The 20,794-nt window shown below is 42.9% G+C and overlaps 2 protein-coding genes across 5 annotated transcripts; one reads left to right on the top strand and one right to left on the bottom strand.

Annotated features, from left to right (window-relative positions):
• Positions 1–958: 958 nt before the first annotated feature.
• LOC133930676 (uncharacterized) lies at positions 959–4,107 on the top strand (the record flags this gene model as incomplete). Its single annotated transcript, XM_062377377.1, has 2 exons — positions 959–1,392; positions 3,477–4,107. Coding segments are annotated over 2 exons (858 nt in total), but the record flags the coding sequence as incomplete, so codon positions are not given.
• A 7,694-nt stretch (positions 4,108–11,801) lies between these two features.
• On the bottom strand, positions 11,802–19,975 carry LOC133930671 (LRR receptor-like serine/threonine-protein kinase ER1). Of its 4 annotated transcripts, none has more exons than XM_062377367.1 (27): positions 19,557–19,975; positions 18,680–18,809; positions 18,518–18,589; positions 18,348–18,419; positions 18,171–18,242; positions 18,011–18,082; positions 17,845–17,916; positions 17,529–17,600; positions 17,375–17,446; positions 17,223–17,291; positions 17,057–17,128; positions 16,859–16,930; positions 16,652–16,723; positions 16,492–16,563; positions 16,311–16,382; positions 16,153–16,224; positions 15,924–15,995; positions 15,772–15,843; positions 15,626–15,697; positions 15,470–15,541; positions 15,301–15,369; positions 15,148–15,219; positions 14,989–15,062; positions 14,757–14,885; positions 14,225–14,590; positions 13,669–14,039; positions 11,802–12,494 (listed from the first exon to the last, which is right to left on the bottom strand). In XM_062377367.1, the coding sequence occupies exons 1-27, from the start codon at positions 19,651–19,653 to the stop codon at positions 12,126–12,128; spliced, it is 2,970 nt and encodes a 989-aa protein (XP_062233351.1). In that variant the 5' UTR covers positions 19,654–19,975; the 3' UTR covers positions 11,802–12,125. The 4 variants fall into 4 exon arrangements, with proteins under 4 accessions (XP_062233351.1, XP_062233350.1, XP_062233353.1 ...); XM_062377366.1 differs by having other exon boundaries at positions 13,669–14,042; positions 19,557–19,972; XM_062377369.1 differs by having other exon boundaries at positions 14,225–14,572; positions 19,557–19,971.
• Positions 19,976–20,794: the final 819 nt, after the last annotated feature.

The raw sequence follows: 20,794 nt of genomic DNA, 5'->3' as shown, positions 1-20,794 counted from the left end.
TAGCAAGAAGATGATGGCTTTGATAGCATATGGTAGAAGAGAGATCAAGAAATTTAACATAAAACTCACCTTTCTATGACCATAGTGACCACCATGTTAGCTGACCACGTATCACCACAGATACCTCTAGAGTTAAAGATGATACCATATCTAATCTCCCTTCTCTCGAAGCTGACTCTTACATCCTACGATAGTGAGATCAAGGGAGAGCCCATCGTAGAAGGAGATACGGGGATGGTAGTGAGGAAATGGTGAAAAAGGATATGGCGATAAACGATCAGTTCAATAAAGCGGATGGCTTGATGCCGTCTTGTCCAAGTGGAAACTGAAGGTGGTGGTGATCTTGGCCAATCCTGCCAATGAGAGATCAAGAGAAAGAGAAAGGTGAGGGAAAAGAGAGATAGCAAGTTATGATAGATGCGGTTATGGCTAATGATTTTTGGCATGTTTCTTTAACATGAAAAATATGTGTTCGTGGGGAGTGCTCGTGGATCAGAGGGTTTATTTTGTCGGATTGGCTGTAGCTAACGTCAAACGTTTTAAAGATAGCTTCAGAGATATCTGACGACTGCTTGTTAGTACTTTGGCTTCAACTTCTGCGCGGGAAAGGCCAAAACCTCCAGCGTAGATTTAGCTATTTGACTAGGATGACAGGCCCAATTGAAAAAGAAGTTGTAACATGTTTTAATTGCATTGAACCTTGTGGTTGATAAACTGCACCAAATTACAGGGAGTGCCACTGGCAGCTGCTTCTAGGGCTGGAAGCGTGGCGCCCAGGCCTCCTGCCCTCCTGGGCATTGCAGCTGGACAAGGTAGCTTCCACTCCTGGCTGGCCTGATACGAGATCCGAGCCGCCCGTTTCAGATCGGACGGCTGGACACCAATCTCCCATTTCAGGAAGCAAACCTGCCTTCCAACTCGAACACGGGCCCAGACGTCATTCCAGCCAAAAACCTAAGCAGCCAAACCCCAACGACCCGGCAGTCAGAAGCTGGCGAGGCAGCACCACGCGAGGCAGGCAGCTCCCCCAACCCGACACCCTCCCTCCCGTCCGTCTCCACCCCACCACCCTCCCCGTGCGCGCGCGCGTGAGGCGCTGCTCCCTTTCTTTGCATGTGAAGAGGGAGAGAGAGGGAGTGGGAGAAGGAGAGCAATGCCGATCGCGTTCGAGTGCGGGCGGCGGGGCGGCGGCGCCAGCTTGGGCAACCGGGGCCAGTGCCACGCGCCGCCGCCGGCGGGCTGCGGGTCGTCGTCGACGGGGCGGGGCAGCGACAGCAGGGCGGCGGTGGTGCAGTGGGATGAGGAGGAGGACGGCGACGGGGAGGTGCAGAGCTCGTACAGGGGACCCTTCGACACCATGGACGCGCTCCAGGATGCACTGCCCAACAACAGGTTAGCCCGATACTCCAATCCGCGGCAAAGCTCGGGTCTTTGTCGGGTAATCGTGCTGGATTCTTGGTGTAGTAGGATTTTTTTAGGGGATTGTTTAGGCTTCTTGGGTCTTTTGGTGTAATGTAATTTGAAGGGGAATGTGCTGTATTTTGCTCCCTTCGACGTTTCAGGTTCAGTTGGTCTGTTGGTGCTATGGAGTAGTGTAAGTTGAAAAATCGTTTTTTTCGATCCAGTTGTATGAGCCTGCCGAATGGAATTTTGAGGGGTTTGAGCGATTTTGAACAATGCAGTAGAAACTTTTGTGAAATTTTGTGGCATTTCGGGTGTATTTGAAGTAGTTTGGAATCGAAGTGTTGGATTTTTTTATCATTGGCTGTGTGTTGTGTTAGGGAATTTGGGGATTCCAGGGGTGATCATCCGGGCAAAGAGGCAGTCGGGGCATTCTGTCTGGATCGTCTTGATGGCTGAAATATTGGTGTTGTAAAGGAACTGAGCTTAATGATTGTTTTGAAATTTTAGTTTTTAATCGGTTTGGTTGGTGGATTTAGTTTTGCAAAGGCTGGATAATGAGAGTCGTAGACTGGTACTCATTGATTGTGTTTGGCTGCTTGAATGCGTCCGGCATTGGGGTCACTCGAGGGAGTTCTCAATTTATTAGTATGCTTTATGGTGCCATAAAAATTAGAGACATTGTGGTTGTAAAGATTGTGCTTTTGATTGGAGCTAATAATGTTTTTTTAGGTGAATTATGAGTAGTTTTGATCTCATGAGTGAAATGCCTCTCATGCTTAGCTTGAAATGTTTATCTGTCAGCACTGAATTTTTGCTATTGGTCAAGCATTTTGCTTGATTGCTAATTCCATTGAGTAGTTCCTTGCAAATATGTTGCTATTGATCAAGCATTTTGCTTGATTGCTAATTCCATTGAGTAGTCCCTTGCAAATATGTATAGTATTTTTTTTTGTATCGCTTAATTTTGGGAAGACCTGATGTTAGGCAAAACATATGCAGAGAGATTTTTCTGTAGACACTGCACTGCTTATGGTTTCTGATCTAATAGTAACATAGGATATGATATGCTCAAGAACCCATGGCTTCTTAACTGATGCTATAAAGGCGGTGGTATTGCTCAGGAATCAGGATTGCTTAAGATTGTTTAAAACAAACACTGAAGTTTAAATGGTATACCTTTGTTACCGATTTCACCACTTACTGGTCTCAGCTGAGTTAGACATTGATCAGCAATAATAAACCTATAAAACTATGTAGTGCCCTTTTTAGCATTAGCTAGTAAGGCAATTATTTCTTAAAGTGGCAGTTATTTGTTTATCACTAAATTTACAAAATACATTGCTGGTTAGGTTTTCCACAGTTAGAGGAAATTGAAGTTGTGCTTTGGTTTCTGTCAGCTCTGGGTTTCATGAATCTTTATTGAGTATATTTTCCTATATATACTCTGAAACAATGCAGTTCTACCTGTTTGATTTTCAACATTGTCTCTGCGGTAACCAGCAATAACTTGCATGTCCTTTGTGTAATGGTTATACACGGAGTGAAGTGAATCCTTGTTCCTACTGCTTAGCTGGTGAGGGTTTTGTACATGAGAAGTTTTTAGGGGTTTTGTAGGACAAGATAGTCGCCACCCGGCAGTATCAGTGACACTATCACCTCATGAGTTGATGTACTAAGCTACGCCCCAAAATTGTAACGGTGTAAATGCTTATTTGGTTATTAGCGATAACCTACTTTTGTCGAGTGAACTTAAACATAACTCTTTTTTTTTTTAGCATGTAATTAATGTGGGCACATGATCAAACAGGAACAACAAAGTCCTTTCACATGCATTTGTTAGCTAGCTGTCGGAGTATCATTTATTTGCGTTATTTAGATACTTGTCCTATTACTTGTTGCTATCCGAGTGCCTGCTAAGTTTCACATTCTTTATATATGTTTCTTACTTGCAAGCTGCCTGGAAACTGTTTTGTCTCTGTTCCATACTAGATCCTATTGGCATGCCGTATTCGAATAATTTGTCTCACGTATATTTCCTTCTTCTGACCTATTCTAATTGGTACCTACAATAGGAGAGCAATATCCAAATTCTACAATGGCAAGTCAACTTCTGTGGCAGATGTTGCGGATGCCGTATCCTCACCTCAACCTGCAAAAGACCTTGCCCATCCTGAAAATCCATCCCCTAAGAAGCGCAAGGGTCTTCTTCCATTCGGTTTCAGCTGGAACAAGTCGCGGAGCAAGGAGTCAAGGCCGCCCAGAGGTGGTATCGTCAACAGCTCAAACAGTTGCAGGCAGACATTGTCTCCAGCTGTGTCAAGCTGCGCTCCACGCAACAGCAGGAGCGACAATGCTGCTGCTGCTGCTGCTTCTGCACTTCGACCTCAGTTGATCTCAGTCCAGATGAAGTCTGTTTCAGTGGCTGGTCTGCAGGACGCGGCGGAGTCCACTGCCTCGACTTCTCCCAGAGAGAAGCGCAGGAAGAGTTTGCAGTAGTGACAGTTTCGCCAGTCCAGCTCCACCCACTGGTGTCCAAATTAGACTGCGGAATCCAGTAGCCGGTGCTCTCGTATCCAGTGCGATGCGTTGTAAGGTTCGATTGCAATTGTGTATAGCAAATGCCAAGTTTCTTCTCCCTATACATAACATAATGGTAGAGATACCGAGCTTGGGAAAGTAATCCGTAAACTGATAGGTTACTTGCGTTGCTCATTCCGATTGCCTGACCCGCTGTACATCCTTGGGTTTTGCTCTTGCCGGCTGATTCAACCGTACGATACAATCAACCAGGAGCAGGAGTAGTGCTTCTTTCTAGCCTATGTTTTGCTGTACGCAGTAAATGCAGAGCTTGGCATATCTTGTTACGATCCAGATGAAGTTCTCGTAAACACCTTTGCTGTCTCGTTATCGTTGGCAATCATGCTTTATGCCAGATGAATAAAAGTCTAATGTACCAAACTCTGGAGACAATTGTTGCCAACCATTCCGAAGTCTGAACGCATCTGAAACGGGCCAGACCGGGCTGCAGGGGTTGTCGTCGCCTGCATCGAATCCAGAATAAGAAGTACCAGAAGACAACGCCACGACGTGGGAAGGGGAGCAGAGCAAAGGTATCGCGAAGAGGGCCAGGGCGTCCCACCGGCTGCGAGGACACTCCGGCGTCCAGGCAAGGCTCCCCCCAACCCCCCTCTTCAAATTCCATTATGGCCTCGAGTCGTTGTGGTACCGTAGTAGCGGGTTAGCCAAATCCCTCGCTTAATCATCATGAACACTATCCCTAAGATCAAACACCTATAAATACGGAAGCGTGAGTGACTTACCGGAGCTAGATGACACCATCTAGAGCTTAAAGCAGATGATTGATGTAGGCGTACGCGTCAGCGGAGATCATTGATGCATTGCAGATGGACGTTGTGTGTGCGTAGTTGATGCAGTGGTAGCCAGCGTGGAGTAGCTGGGTGTAGACATGATGCAGCTGGTCACTAGCACGTAGTTGTGGACGAAGTGGCAGCAACGGCCTTCACCTCTTTGTCTGCACCCCTCAGGATCGTCTTAGGGTTTAGATGTGCAGCATAGATTAAACCTCGCGAGAACCATATGCTCCTGGGGTGCTGGCTCCCTCTATTTATATGGCGCAACACGAAGTGAGACCGCAATCAATCTGTTGGTTGCGCTTCCGATCAAAACGTGTAGGTGAGCTCTGCCCTTAGGACTCGGCTTTAGTTGAGATACATGAGGAAGACAAGATCAAATCCAACAGGTTACACCAAAGTAGCAATGTATAATGAACTGCCATTCCTTTCACAATCTGCGGTGCATAACCAGAACAGCAAGGTTGAACCATTGCCATGGCATACCAACCTTCAAAAAGAGTACACCAAAGCTTCAGTTTTTAAGCCTTCCAATGGTATGTTATGTTTACTTAACTCATTCGATGCCGGTGTTGGGTATGACTACAATTTGAGATTTTGGGGATCTTGATGACCCGAACTCTTTGGTGCAGGGCATTCAACGGATGATTTTGTTGGAATTGCTGCTGAAGGAGGTCATGAGGACAAGTATTCTGTCCAGCAAATGGCGATCTGTCTGCACATTTTACCCCAAACATCGATTTGATGGCATCACAATGTGCAGCAGCAGGAGCATCACTGGGTCATAACAATATACTCAGGAGTTCATTCAGAATTAGACACCAAGTTGAAATGTGCGTTGGTTTATATACGATGAGTGATTGATAAGGTTGTCGATTTGGTTTGTTAAGTTTTGGATTGCTTGAGCTTGGTTTAAGCATTTTGATTATAGATTAACTGGAGTTGGAGTTAAAGAAATGTGTTTGCTTGTCTCATGGTATGTAGGTGACGGATGCAACTTGATGGTCGACGATAGGTGATCGGGGCTAAGCGGATGCTTGGCGTCGGATGATCAAGGAGGCCGACAGAGTCAATGGTGATCCTAACTGTACACATGGAGGTCAAGCAAATTATGAAATGGAAGATGAAGACAGTATGTTGACAAAGTCAAGCGAAAGGGATGTCGATGCAAGTGACAAAACGACCCAAGAGATCGGGAGTGGGAGAGACTTGTAGGCGGTTAGGATCGCAAGACACAGTACACATGTCAATATCATAGCGCTTGCTTAAGATATAAGTAAGTGGTGAGTCACACTTTGAAAAGCGTGCAGAAGGTTTCACGGTTGGGTCTCAAAATCGTAGGAGGATTGAAGAAGTATGTGGCACCATCACGAAGCTTGCGTTGAGGTGAAGCTAAGTCGTGAGGTGCCACGACCGTTCAATATACGGAGCAAAAAATTGACCAAAATACCCTCAGTTGTAGGTATGAATATACTACAAAAGAGGGTATTTTGGTAACAAGCTAGGAAACTTAGGGTTCATATTTTTTATGCCTATAAATAGAGGGGTATGACAATGAGAGAGTTTGAACCAGCCACTTGAGCTCATTGTGCCACCTATTTGAGAGCCTACTGCTAGAGTTTTAAAGGAGAAGAAGATGAATGCTTAACCTATGTCATATGTGAGAGTTTTTGAGAGAAAACTCCTTGTAATCTATTTAAAATAAGGTTGATCTCTTTGCGTAATAAAGTTTATATTTTTGCATATACTTGAATTCCCCTCCTTCTAGTCTCTCTCTATTGGTTCCCTTGCAAGTTTGCAAGTTTTTCTTTTCGGTTGTGATTTTCTTTTTTATTTTCATTTTTGCCTTTGAGCTGTGATTTTTCAACTTTGGGAAGTTGTTCTTCTTGTTGCTAGAGGCATAAACGTTCATATACTCATGAATTTGAGAGTGTCTTGAATCCTCTTATCTCTAGACCATCAACTTGGAGAGTTGCTTCTTTCTGTGACTGTCTTTTTGTTTTATTCTTCGTTCAAGTTTTAAGCTTTCGTGTAAGACACATGAAATGATCTTGCATAGAGCATATGGTTCATATTTTATCCGTGGAGTCATGTTGTCTTGAAAATTTCTTTCTCGTTTTGTCTCTCTAAAATTTATGCTTCAGTTTATGCATTTTTAAGGAGCGTTCTGTGAACAAAAAGTAGGTCATCTATTTCGTAAGAAATTTGTAAGGCGCCTATTCAACCCCCCCCTCTCTAGTTGTCGTTCTCGGTGCTATAATTGGTATCAGAGCCGGTTTGATCACTTGTTGACCTTAACCAGTTTTGTGATCCGTATGCGACATGAAGAGAAGTGGAAAGATTCTGTTGTTCAATGGAAGAGACTTTTCGTACTGAAAGGTGCGTATGGAGGCTTATCTTCTAAGCCAAGGAAGTGCAATATGAGAAGTAGTTGATTCCAACTATGAGATCTCTGCTGCTCGCACGAATCAGGGTCAAAATGAATAGTATGAGGCTAACAACCAGGCCAGAAATATTTTATTCACTAGCCTAAGTCAGAATAAGTTTGACAGAGTTCAACACATCCGTTCTGCCCAGGAGACCTGGACTACTCTAAGTGTCTTTCATGAAGACACTAATCAGATTAAGGTTAGACGACAAAGTACTTACAACCAAGAATACCAAATATGTGTGCAAGGGCTTGATGAATCTTTAGATGCTATGTTTGCTTGTCTTGATGAAGTTGTAAGCAACCTTAGATCCACTGGTGTTTTACCCTATTCTGATCATGAGAGGGCGATCAAGCTTTCTCTATGCTCTTGATCGTAGCATATGGGAAGTGAAGATCTCGAGCATTGAGGAGTCACCAAGTTACAACATATTAACTTATGACGAACTCCTTAACAAACTCAAGTCCACCGAGATGGCCAAGGCGGCTCGAATTGGTAGCATTCTGAGTAACTCCTCAGCCAGAGAGAACTATTTTCCATTTTTAAACAGACCCCGAGCTGAGGTTGGAACAATTCTTTGGCCCTGGCTCCTTCCTATATTGTCCCCAATGAAGATCCTCTTTCTTTGAACTTGGTTTCAAAAGCTCCGTGAGGCTTTCGTCCATTGCGGAAAATTCCCCACTGCTAAGTATGTTCCCATTTACTTGTTAAGGAAATGGGCCCAGAATACGATTAATCCGGCATGGGCTATGTGAGCTCCAAGTTTTTTATACCGGCTTTCTTAGTTACGAGCTCAGGAAATCCTCACTTTTCCAAGACAGAAAGGGACTTGAGTGTTTTGTTCCTCATTTACGAGATAATTTGGAGCCGGGGCTCTCTCAAATCATTCCGAAGAGCTGGCTAGGAACTGGGCTGCACTAAGCCCAGGAACCGCTGACATCCGCCACAGGGTAAACCACCGCCTCATAATGAGAATCTTTGACAGAGATCCATATTGACTTAGCTCTGGTGGAAAGGGAAGGCATGCCAGGCCGTATGCCCATGGGTGTAGGATTCTTCGAAAAATCACGCTTTTTTCTTCAATTGTGGAAACCCTGGGACACGAAGTAGTAGGATCCCTATGAAATGAGGTATGGAACAGAGCCACTACGAAGAAATTCCTTCTCGATCTCCTGCTTGTGTTTCACCCAATCCCAGTCAAAATCCTACCATCAGCACACAAGCGGGCCGGCGCTAAGCCATTCCGTTATAGGTATTCAAGTCAAAAAGCCTGCAACTGCTGCCTCTACTCTGCCTACTTTTTGTGCCAACTTCGCCAGCCTCGTAGTAGAAAAAGTACTTTATCAGATTCGAACCGATGACTTCCGTTCAAACTTTCAGAAAGCTCTATAGTATCGTATTTCGGGTGCATAACGCGTGGGAATCTGCCGAACAGTTCGGGCACTTTTCTGCTTCTTTCATAGGCTGGTCCTGCTCTATCTCGATGAGAAGAAACAAAAGCAAGCTTGAACGTGGGAATTCAAGGTCTCATGAACAAATGCCACTAGACAGAATTTCTCAATATGAGTTTGATGTTTCACAAAACAAAGACAGAGGAGGTTGTATGAGAGACCTTGTCGAAGGAGAGGAAAGGCAATATTTATTTTCTATGCATTCTAAAAATACATTTAATCTCATATTATTTGACTTTCATATCTAAACGTTCAATATTTGCCTTCAGTATATTCACCGTCGGTTTTCTCTAGAGGATGTGTTGCCACCAGCACATCACCTCCATCGTCGTCTAACACGAAGGTCGTCTCTGTTGTGCCATCTTTACGCTAATGTACTATTCAAGAATTATTTATATCCCTTTACAAATCGGTCACCATCTTTATTCTTCTCGTAATGTTGCTATAGACTATCCACTCTGGACGATACGGTCCGCTCTACCCTCCTATCCAGATAGTCGTCATTCTCCTCGCTCGTGAAATTACATAATCATATTATGAATTTCGTATATACAAATCTCTTGTTTTATGATATATTCGCTTACTTCTTCGGATTATTATATCATAAATTGATTATATATGTGTGAAATATATATGCAGTGCTAGTTCCTAAAATATCTAACTCTCTTATACTATTTAGAATTATCTATAATAGTCAAAAATGCATTTTTAACGCGGGCGTATGCTCTGAAGCTCTCCGACCAAGTGCCGCTAAAATTCCAGCAAGCCGCTGGTAGTGATTTGGCTGCATGCCATGTGATTAGTATGCTGCCCTTCAGAAGCTTACCTATCAAAGTAACAATTGTAGCTTTGCTTCGGTATTTCAAGTAATATGTAGTGGAAAAGCTATCCATGTGAAGATGCTCTAGTTGAATATCTTTTTTCTATTGGCAAGGTCGCTGGCATGCGATCAAGCCCACCTTCGTTTGAGTTCAACTCGACGCAGGTGCTCACCTGTCGTTTGGGATCATGTTCACCCCTAGATTAGATTTCGAACATGTTATGGATACACATATATGTTCAGTGGTACTTAAATGTTTTTCACACATGGAGTGTCTAGAGCCCTCTAATCTACCGTGCACGTGTTTGTACATGCGTATAGTGTGAATGGAACGTGCGTCCTGCATATACCCTCTTAGGCCATCTCCAACGGAGTCCTCAAACCTGCAAATTCCAGTGCTACAGTACTTTGCGGTCTATTATAGTACTAGAAATCCATCTCCAACAGATCATCTATCCAGTGATACAGTACTGCTACAGTGTTAGGGATATGGGATGCTGTAATAGTGATAGGGGATGCTGTAATAGTATTTTAAAGATAAAAATTTAAGATAGTTGTTGGAGATGATCTTAGACAGAAAAAAGCTGAAATGTCTATGTTGAGCCATCACAACCGAGCACGCACTGGAACAGTTTGAACATTGTGCAAGGCTAGGACATGTAAAAGCTTCTTGTTGGGCTATTTGGGTCTCTTCTTGCCTACCGATGTGAGGAGAAATTGGACCACCGAAAGTCCAAAGAAGCAAGGCTTCTATTTGGAGATTGGGAGATCTCTTTGAAGCGTAAACACAGTATCCCCTGCCCCGTGATTTTACGCTTGTAGGACACAGATAGCAGGCGAGAGCTTCTGCCATGGCTTTTTCGTTGAACGTAAAAGTGAGAATCGATGTTCTTGAACAAACTTGAATTGTTGATGTGCACGAACTGCATGGCCTCATGTCATGACAAGCATGAAATGGACGACGGGAAGAGCTGACGAGCACTCCATGCAACAGACTGTATTTGCCGAAACTGCGTGTGACAGATTGGGCTAGATGGGCTTGGGGAGCAACGGACTGCCTGGGATTCAAACGCAAACGTGTCACGGGCCGACACGGCCGAATCTGTAAATCGGACCCTGTTGTATCCAATGTTCTGTGGGCCGGTCTGCAATTCAAATAATGGTTGCAGCAAACGGTCCAATACGTTGTCCGAGTTGGAATTTTTTTTTATATTATTTAAATAAAAAATTGTATATATATATATATCCGTTTTGAAAAATTGCAAATCTAAACTCATGCCATCCATTGGAAGGATGACAGGTTTAAAAATAAAAAAATATTGCATTCCAATCTCTCAAAATCAAAACACTGTCGAAATAGTTATGAAAAAAATCTGAAAAAAATTATGTAATGTACAAGATACTATCATTTAGCTCTCCAAGACTTGTTTGACAAAAATAGAGATTTGTACCATGAGAAACAGAAAACATAAATTTTAGGGATCCTGAAATTTGTCCTCTTTTTTTTCTCAATGCACAGGTAATTATTTTGTGTTGAAATTTCTTAAGAGCTAGATGATAAATCATCTAAGTTCGTCCGTGTCTCATTTGTCTGTTGCACCGCCCGGGCTGGTACAACCGCGACGGCCATCCGGCGCACTTGAGCAGCGGCTTCAGTCAGGCGTCAGCGACGTTCTTGGCACTGCCGACGGTTTCCTGTGCGTCTTGACTCGGTATTTGCTGGGAGAAACCTCACCGGAGACAGCTCGGGTTTCTGCAGGAGCCACAGCTATGCTGTACGAAGTGATCCCGACCGTTCATACGCCATCCGACGGATGCGGTTCGTCTCCATTCATCTCGTCTCTCACCAAACTCCACCCTGCCCTACCACATCTACTGCCATGGTGGAGCCTGATCCCCGGCTGCGTTCGTCGTCCTCAGGTTCACGAGGATCGCATTGCATTGCACTGCACCGCCCTGCGCCCTGCCCATCCTCTTTGGCCCACTCGTCCATCAATCATCACCACACTCACACAAGCCTACAGCCCTCCCGATCGCATCTCCGCACACCCATCCGACCCCAGCATCCTGCGCTGCAACTCGCAATCATTTACACCTCCCTGACATGCTGCTACGGACTGACGCGTCCACGGGCTCGGCGACACCTGCACTTCGGCGCCATCCGCACAACACGAGCACATGCCGCCCTCCAGGAGCCCGGGGCCACGGAACGGCATGGCAGTACAGTGCGTGTGTGAAAAAGATCCACGCAACTGAGGTTTCAATGATCCAAGAAAATTCACTAGTTACAGAGGTCACAGTAGAAACAGGAATGCCACTATGCTAGTAGTTTTATGCAAATGAAGATCACCTGAATTTCTGATCAGTACAGTTTTCACTCCAACATGGCAACTCAAGTCACAGAAAAGGGCAAGCAGGGCTAAGCAGAGATCCAATACACAATACAGCCTCCTAAGTTAGACAAAAGTGGTAAAGAAAGAAGAGAAGCACATGACTTTTTACAGTTAACAACACCCTTCAGACTCCCTTGTTAATTTCCTGCGTAGTAACCCGGCATATTTCGACAAAACGTCAGTTAACTACTCCACTAGCTGCTGCTGCTGCTACCACCTCAACTCCCAGATCAGCAGCTGGCTTCCTCTGCAGTTCTCTACTCCGTGTTCTGAGAAATGGCCTCTCCAAACTTGAGGAACAGCTCCGCGTCTGACGTGCTTGACGAATTGGCGCAGGAGAGCACGCTGGTGCCTCTCAAGCTGACATACTCGTTGATGTAGCTCGGGACGGTCGGTGGCTGTGGTGAGGCCAGTGGTTGCGCCGGCTTCGGTGGCGGGTCAGGATTTACTAGGCAGTCCAGGACACGCACCACCTCGTGCATTGTCGGTCGATCGGGCGGTTGCCTCTTGGTGCAAAGGAGTGCCAGTTGGAATACCTTCTTGACCTCACCAAGATCCTTGCATGTATCTCCGATGTCAGGGTCGACGGTCTCCATGACTGCATTGTTCGCAGTCTTTGATAGGATCTGCATTAGAACATATGATGGTAATATGATCAGAGCTTGAGTCGGAAGGAAAATGCAACATATGTGAACTATATGCTAATCAGCATTACAGAAGTTTTAGATTGTACTACGATTATAATTGTGTTCCTTAGGTTTAACATCATTAGACAAGGAATTAGTTAGAAGTTACGTTCATCTATAATGTAATTGCAACTTAATTTTTTTTTATTTACATCTGTTTGTAACTCTGTGTCTCTCGTGAATTATAACTCTACTATTTTTTGGATTGTAACTGGAGGTTTGGATTGTAACTGGAGGTGGTACAATGGTAACTAGAGTTGAGTATATACACATAATATATATACACAGAGAGAGATAGCAAAACTAGTTTGTGCCCTGAAAGTATATATATTTACATACATATATACATATACATATGTATATGTATGTACATACATACATATATGCATATGCAGATACATATGTATAGAAAACCTTTTGATGGGATCAACTATGGATATATCTTAAAAAGTAATATATCTTCAGTTATAATGGGATCAACTATGGATCGAGCCGGGAGTATGTACTACCAGGAGTATAGACTAGTTTTCCCATATGTGTGTACACATATAGGAAGCCTTTTTTTACTTCCGTGTGAACATATATAATAAGATTCTTCCTAAGCAGCAGCAGTAGGGCATATGATTAGAGGAATGGATTGATACAGGAACAATTAAATGAATCCTATTTATCATCGCTTCTGCACATAATATTGTCTTCTTGGTTTTACAAGATCCCGTTTGAAACTGCGGTGACTTAAATGTTACATCAAGGTACGGGGAAGTTAATGGCCACATATAAGAACTACTGATATTTTGTCAGTTCATTTTTTGCTTTCTATCTACATTATTGATGACAGGGGGACAAAAATGGCAGGCTTTAGGGGACGGAGCACTGCAACTTATAATGGAGCTTTCAGTAGCCATATACAATGGATCAGACCACCAGTCCACCACAGGTCTACAGTGCAGATGGATCTACTCACATGATAAGTTTCATGTTGCTGGTCCCCTTATATGAACACAAGCCTAATCGGCATCGATCAGCAATTATTGGGCACTATTGGAATCCAAAGCAATAAACTGAAGAGAATGACATTAATTTGAAGAACTGCAAGAGACTGAAAAATGGTTACCATGTGATGGAGATTGCACTCATTATCCACTGGCTTCTTGCCAGTCAGCAGCTCCAGCAGAACAATGCCATAGCTGTAGACATCAGACTTCTCGTTGAGGCGGGAAGTGCGTGCATACTCGGGATCAATATAGCCAATAGTGCCCATGACATAAGTCGATGTGTGTGTTTTCGAAACACACAAGCTCTTAGCAATGCCGAAGTCTGTAAGATGGGCCTCATAATCTTTGTCAAGGAGGATATTCTTTGATTTTACATCCCTGTGAATTATTCGTGGACTGCAGTCATGGTGAAGGTAAGCAAGGCCTTGGGCTGCACCGAGAGCAATCCGAAGGCGGGTCTCCCAATCAAGTTTTTTCTTCTTGGATGGACCTTCTAGAATAAAAGAAGAGCTATATTATGATATGGTAATAGTAATTCGGTTCAACTAGTCACAAGCAAACAAGGACTATTATAATGAAAACAAACATAGCGGTGCTAGCTACTGATCGCTTCACTAAACTGTTCTCAGGATTCATAGACAAAACTGTGTAAATGAGTTAGCTGTCTGTACTTACCATGTAAAACGTCCCAGAGGCTGCCATTTTCCATGTAATCATAGAAGAGAAGGTTCCCAACAGGTGATAGAGAGTATCCTTGAAGACTGACTAGGTTTCGGTGTTTGATGCTGCCAACAGTCTCTAGCTCAGTCTCAAATTCCTTCAGGCTCTGTGGGTAGTGGGCATACAACTTTTTTATTGCCACTGGCTTGCAATTCTTCAAAACACATTTGTAAACTGTACTTGATGCCCCATAACCAACTATGTATTTCTCACTCAAGTTTTCAGTCATCCTCATTATATCCTCGTACACATGAAGAGCCATGTTCATATGAAGGATCACCAGCTTGGGGGGGACATTGCCCACTGTAACAGCATGCATATCTATTACAAGGTATTAACACTGTTCTAGCATCCACTATGAGTGTTATTGTTCGATAAAATCTCTTAGTAACTTAACATGACGAGATCGATACAACCTCAAACCTACCAAGGTGGTGAACAATTGATTTATTGTGAGAATAGATTCCAAGCTCAGTAGATGCATTACCTGGTTTGCTTACAGAGATATCTTCGAAAACAGGTGGACGGTGTGGCCTGCAAACGGCTACTAAGATCATCAGGAGGATAACAAGTCCACCCACAGCAATGCCAAGTATCGCAGCCTTCAAGATTGGTGCTGCATGGAAAATCCAGTGGAAGAAAACACAGCGGTTTATTATACATTTATACATGAATAAAGTTTACTTCAAAGCAATTGATGAATGCAACACTGTTCTTACGTTTCTCTTGGTGGCTGGTGGATCGGCACGAAGAACCAAGCCAATATCCACAGAGTCCAGGATTACCTAAGAAGCTGAAGAAATGACCAGATCTAAACTACTATTTCCATGTCTGAGCAAAAGCATAAGAACAGTGATGGAAATGATGAAGCACATTACCTGTCCGGTGAAAACCGTGAGAAATTGTTGTCAGTAGGGACAACACCAGCCAAATTATTGTATGATACATTTCTGTCCACAAATGCAAAAGCATAATGTTAGCAAAATACAAACTTTTGTGCATCCTTAAAAGTTTTCTAGTTAAGAACTTACAAGGTATTGAGGCTGAAGCAGTTTATCAGTGAAGAGATATCCCCAGTTATATTGTTATTTTCCAGTTTTCTACAAGAGACAATAATAAACAGATGAATGAGAAGTAAGCTTCCCTTCTGAAACTTAACTCATAAACCAAAGGAACTGTGACATGTAAGGATATACTCACAACAACATCAGATTTTGCAACATTCCAAGTTCTTGAGGAATCAGGCCACCAAGGTGATTATAGGACAAATCACTAAAACAACAGCCAAGTTATTCAAAATACTATGCAAGGAACTAATTGGTAAAAGGACTCACAATTAGAAAACCAGGTACTTACATCTCCATGACACTCCTCAAATTACCGAACTCCGCAGGGATGAATCCAACCAGACCATTCTTGCTCAAGTTACTAGAGAAACATGATCAATGTCAGCAGGCCATGAAGCTGGAAACATATCAAGAAACAGTAATCCAAAAACTTACAGTCTCAATAAATGCTCTAAGCTGCCAATGGCTGACGGAATTGGACCAGTAATCGTGTTACAGGATAAGTCCCTAGTACATGTATCTTTGTTATATAATATAGCGTAGCATGAAATAGATACTCTCACAAAATGCAAGCTGATGGGGCTTACAAGGTGTCCAAATTGTTGATCCTTGATAGCTCAATAGGAATAGGGCCACTTAGATAATTTGATGACAGATTTCTACAAAACCAGTTGAACATAAGTCACTAATCAACATGAACAAAGCACTAAAGCAGCAGATAACAGAAACATCGAACATGATATTCAAAACAGAGTAGGAAAATTCATTCAAGTCAAGTTTAGCCCAATGCAAGGAATAAAACATATTTGAACTTACAAATATGTCATGCTTTCAAGTTTACGCAACGAGCAAGGAATGGTCCCATTTAACTTGTTGCCATAGGCATTGCTGTAAAAGAAAATTCAGAACATTATATATGTATGTGTGACACTGCACATGACCCACAAAAATTTTCAGAAATAATTCATGCTTACAAGCTATTGAGATTCACACATGAACTAAGGTTGTCAGGAATTGGTCCTTCAAGATTGTTATTTGCAAGATTCCTGTGAAACATTTAGAATCAGCTGCTTGTTCATGCAATGTAGTTTTCAGGAGAGCATAGAAGCACTACTCACATGACAAACATTAAATGGTGCCTAATAAGGTACTTACAAGTCATATAAGCCTTTAAGCTTTCCGAGCTCTGGTGGAATGGATCCAGTAAGTTGATTATCATTTAATTCTCTGAATTTAGATAATTTGTCAACAAAGATAGATTGATGGTAACCATAATTTCCATATCCATAACTGAAAAGAAATACTAAAAGCTTACAGGTAATGAAGTGTTGACATATTTCCTAGCTCTGGTGGTATTGGCCCTGTTAACCTATTGCCTTGCATGTACCTATAAGCACAAAATGTATGATGCTATTAACTCAAAAATATGCCCATGATGAACTTTTGCAGGGGTTAATTGTATCAGTTAAAACTAAAATCTTAAACAGCTATGAACCAGATTAATGGGGATAAGAATTCTTACAGCTTCTCAGTGTATGTCAAGTTGCCTAGTATCGATGGTATAGGACCAGATAGTTGGTTGTAACTCAGATCTCTGGAGCAATAAAAGGTCGTATGTATTATCAATCATATTTTTTGCACCACCGACAATGGCATAATGTTGCCTGATTTGTAGATCAGCCAATAATCTAGTAACTACCGAAATCATCATAGGACTTACAGAACAGCGAGAGCCTGCATAAGACCAATAACTGAAGGAACTGGACCGGCGAACTTGTTCCCTTGCAAGGACCTAATACAGAACATTTGCATAATTTTGCAGGTAAGCTTATCTCTATGAGGCATGTAACTAGAATCTTTTCAATGATAAAAGAAACAACACATACAGTGTAGCCACTTGCAGGAAACCAATGTTGAACGGGATTGGTCCAGTAAATTGATTGTAAGACAGATCCCTATCATTGGAAAATGTTAGGAAAACAGCACAAACGGAAAGTTAAATAGCTTAGTTTGAAGGGGGGAGAATATATATACGTACAAGACCTGAAAACTTGTACAATTCCCGATGGTCTCTGGTATCACCCCAGTCAAGCTATTGTTCTTCACGTCACTAATCAAAATGATTGTAACCTTAAAATCTAATTGAGAAAACACATCAAACTTGTAACGGACTTGGAAAACAGTGCACTTACAAGTACCAAAGGCCGGTCAACTGACACATATCAGGAGAGAGGCTTCCTTCTAAACGATTGCCACGCAGTCCCCTAAGTAAAGAATTATGACAAATTTAGCCGCAGAACATTCAAGAAATTATTTGATGCTTCACAATACTTTTAACGCATGAATGCCATTTCACAAGACCATTCACCAACCATAAAACTTCATGAGGCTGCCCAGCTTTTGATGGGCGGCCAGCCCTTAAATATACTAATAATGTAGCTACAGTACTAGCAGTCTAGCACTAGCACACATTCTTTGAACAAGCGAAAAAAGAGAAGGATGACTTACAGGTATTGAAGAACCTCATTCCAGTATATTAGTCTTGGAATCTCCCCAGTCAGTTTGTTTTGTGCCAAGTCCCTGGAGTACGCATCCCATTAGAAATTTATTTCGAACTGTCCTAGTTATATCCACGATATAAGAATCATGCAGCAGTAGCATGATAGCATCTTACAAAATCTTCAGATTTGGGAGCTGCGACAGCGTTGATGGAATTGCACCAATCAGCTGGTTGTTCTTCAATATCCTAGAAAATCACGAACAACGGCAAAAGATCAGTTAAAAACTTCCGAAGGACTTGTTTTTTTATGCATTTCAGCAAGAACAAGCCTCACAAGTTCTCAAGGTGCTTCAGCTTTGATATTGAAAACGGTATGTCCCCGTCCAAGCTGTTGAAAGACAAGTCCCTAAACCAAAACCAAAAATTTGAACACAAGTAAGCACTATATGCAAAAAAAAAAAAAAAAAAAAAACACCCGAATCTAAACTTCAAGATGCATAAGTTCACTTACAGTGTTCTAAGCGAAGAACAATCGCCAATCTCATCAGGGATCTGCCCGGACAGCCCATTCAACTTCAAATCACTGTATGCAGATACAAAAACACACGTTAACGCAAGTCAGGAAACATGAAATCCAATCAACAACACAGTTCATCAGGCTAAACAATAAATCATCCGTACATCGAGACGAGGCTCTTCAAGCTACCGAGGGCTGGAGAGATCTCGCCCCCGAGGTTAAGTCCGGAGAGGTTGCTGCATTGCATTGGCACCAACCCGCATCAGTGACGGCACATTGCAATCGGTAGGAAAGAAGCAAACTTCAATAATGGTTGCTTTTCTTACAGCGCGGCGACGGCGAAGGTGACGTTGTCGCACATGACGCCGCGCCACGAGCAGTAGTCGTCGCCGGCCCAATCGTACAGTACGTTGCCGACATTGCGGAAGGACTTCTTGATCTCCAACAGCGTCGACCCTGGATGTGACCAAGCCGTTTTAGCACAAACAACGGCAACACGAAGTAGATTAAGATTGGCAAATTCTAATAGATGAGTTGACAAAAGGAATATCAGCAGAAAGGGAGTTGGTTTCCATGCTACCATGGATTTTTCTTAGTGTTTAAGGCAAGAAAGCAAAATAAGTTCAGAACATCAGATTTGGAAAGCCCAAAAGTAGTACAATGGTGGAAAACGAAGTTACTGGGATTCACCCAGGTAGGGAGCAGGATTATACCGGATAGCAAAACCAAACTAAGAGCTTAAAACACACAAAAACCAGATTAAAAAATCAAGCTTCCAGCGCTGGATAAAGAGACAAGATTTGATGCCCAAAAGCTTCAAACGATTTCTTAATCTTCTGAGCGATGGCTCATACAAACAGAAGAACATGAAGGACAAAGAAATCACATTTTGAAGCATCGGTGGACTAGTTAGAGCTAGAGGCTGCTACAAGATGGCAAGAACTGCCTCCTTGGCAGGGAAGAAGAGGAGATGAGAAGGCCAGAAAGGGCACAACTAACAAGGATTAGTTTAAGTATTAGACTTGGCTTATGGCAATAAAGAAATGCGAATGGAGGACTAGCGAATCACCGTGCCTCCAAAAGCGCGTACTTGCAGCACTACTAAAATAGTAATCCTAACAAACCAACCCCCTGAATCTTTGCTCCCCAGTACCCAACCAGAAGACACCCAGGGAAGAGAGAGAAAAGAAACAAATCACCCACCGTCGTCGGCGACGGCGACGGCGAGGAGGAGGACGGCAACGAGAGCACGGGAGGTCGCCGCCTTCGCCGCCATGGCCTCTACTGAGCTGCGAGGCATCGGGGGAGTGACATTTACAGAGAAGACGACGGAGGGCGAAGCGTGCCGGAGCGAGTCCGCCTTAATGGGTGGAGTTTCTTGGTTGGTTTCGTGGGTTCTCGCGCTCGGCTTTGCGCACCTGCGCCGCTGGCTCAGTGGGAGCGAGTAGCTGTATGGCTGGGCGATAGAGTGGCAAGGGGGAGAGTAGGGAGTAGCAGGCTAGTGGAGTAGTATATGTTTGGAATTTTAGAGAGAGAGAGAGGGAAGTTCACAGTTTAGGCGCTAGAGAGATGGTGGTTTTCTGCCTTTCTGGTGAGGATGAGAGAGGAGAGAGAGAGAGATTAGGAGATGGACACTGCGAGGTCCACATCAGTGTCGTACAACTTGTAGTTTTTTCCTATCTGGTTGGCCTAGATCAGTAGAACTCGAGTCGCAAATCGGGGGGCAAGGTCCAGATGACATGTGGGGCCTGCGAATTTGGATCGGGTTAATGCAAGGTTTTTTTTTTGGTAGGGTTAATGCAAGCTGTGAGACTGCGTCGGCACCTGCATGTGGGCCACCACACTTCTTTTGGATCGATTGCATTGATTCCAGGTAAATAGGGCTAAAGAACAGCTTCCATTCTTCCAACTGGAGATAAGAAAAGTTTACAGTTTACTGTCGCCCAGCTAGAACCGGCGAGAGTCGATAAGGGTCGATTGTGTATGAGACAACCTCCTCTCCGGATACCTATAATTGCAAAGAAAAACGTTATCTATATCCTCTATTCTAGTTTAATATAATATACGTAAATATACTTTCACAGTTAGATTTGATGGATACAGATCTATAGATTCACTCATCTAGACAAATATATATATCAATATCACAAAATCATCTTTATTCAATCAATTACAACCAACTCTTGTATCTGCTTATACAGCATCATATCAAGCAAATAGAAACTCACCTTAACATATATATAGATAAATACAAACAAACAAATGTTCTTTTTAATAATTAAACAGAGTACTATTTTTTTTAATAATTATGATTTTGATCGACCTACTTCTATATTTAATAAGGTCCGTTTGATAAGTCAAATAGAATCCAAATCCTTATACTCACTTATTTAGTTCGTGACTAAATAAGTCCAAATCCGTTTGATAAATGGAAGTAGTTT

This window comes from Phragmites australis, chromosome 10 (assembly GCF_958298935.1).
Source record: "Phragmites australis chromosome 10, lpPhrAust1.1, whole genome shotgun sequence".
Lineage (NCBI taxonomy): Eukaryota > Viridiplantae > Streptophyta > Magnoliopsida > Poales > Poaceae > Phragmites > Phragmites australis.
Note: the sequence above shows the minus strand (reverse complement) of the source record. Positions and strands in the feature narration are given on the sequence as shown.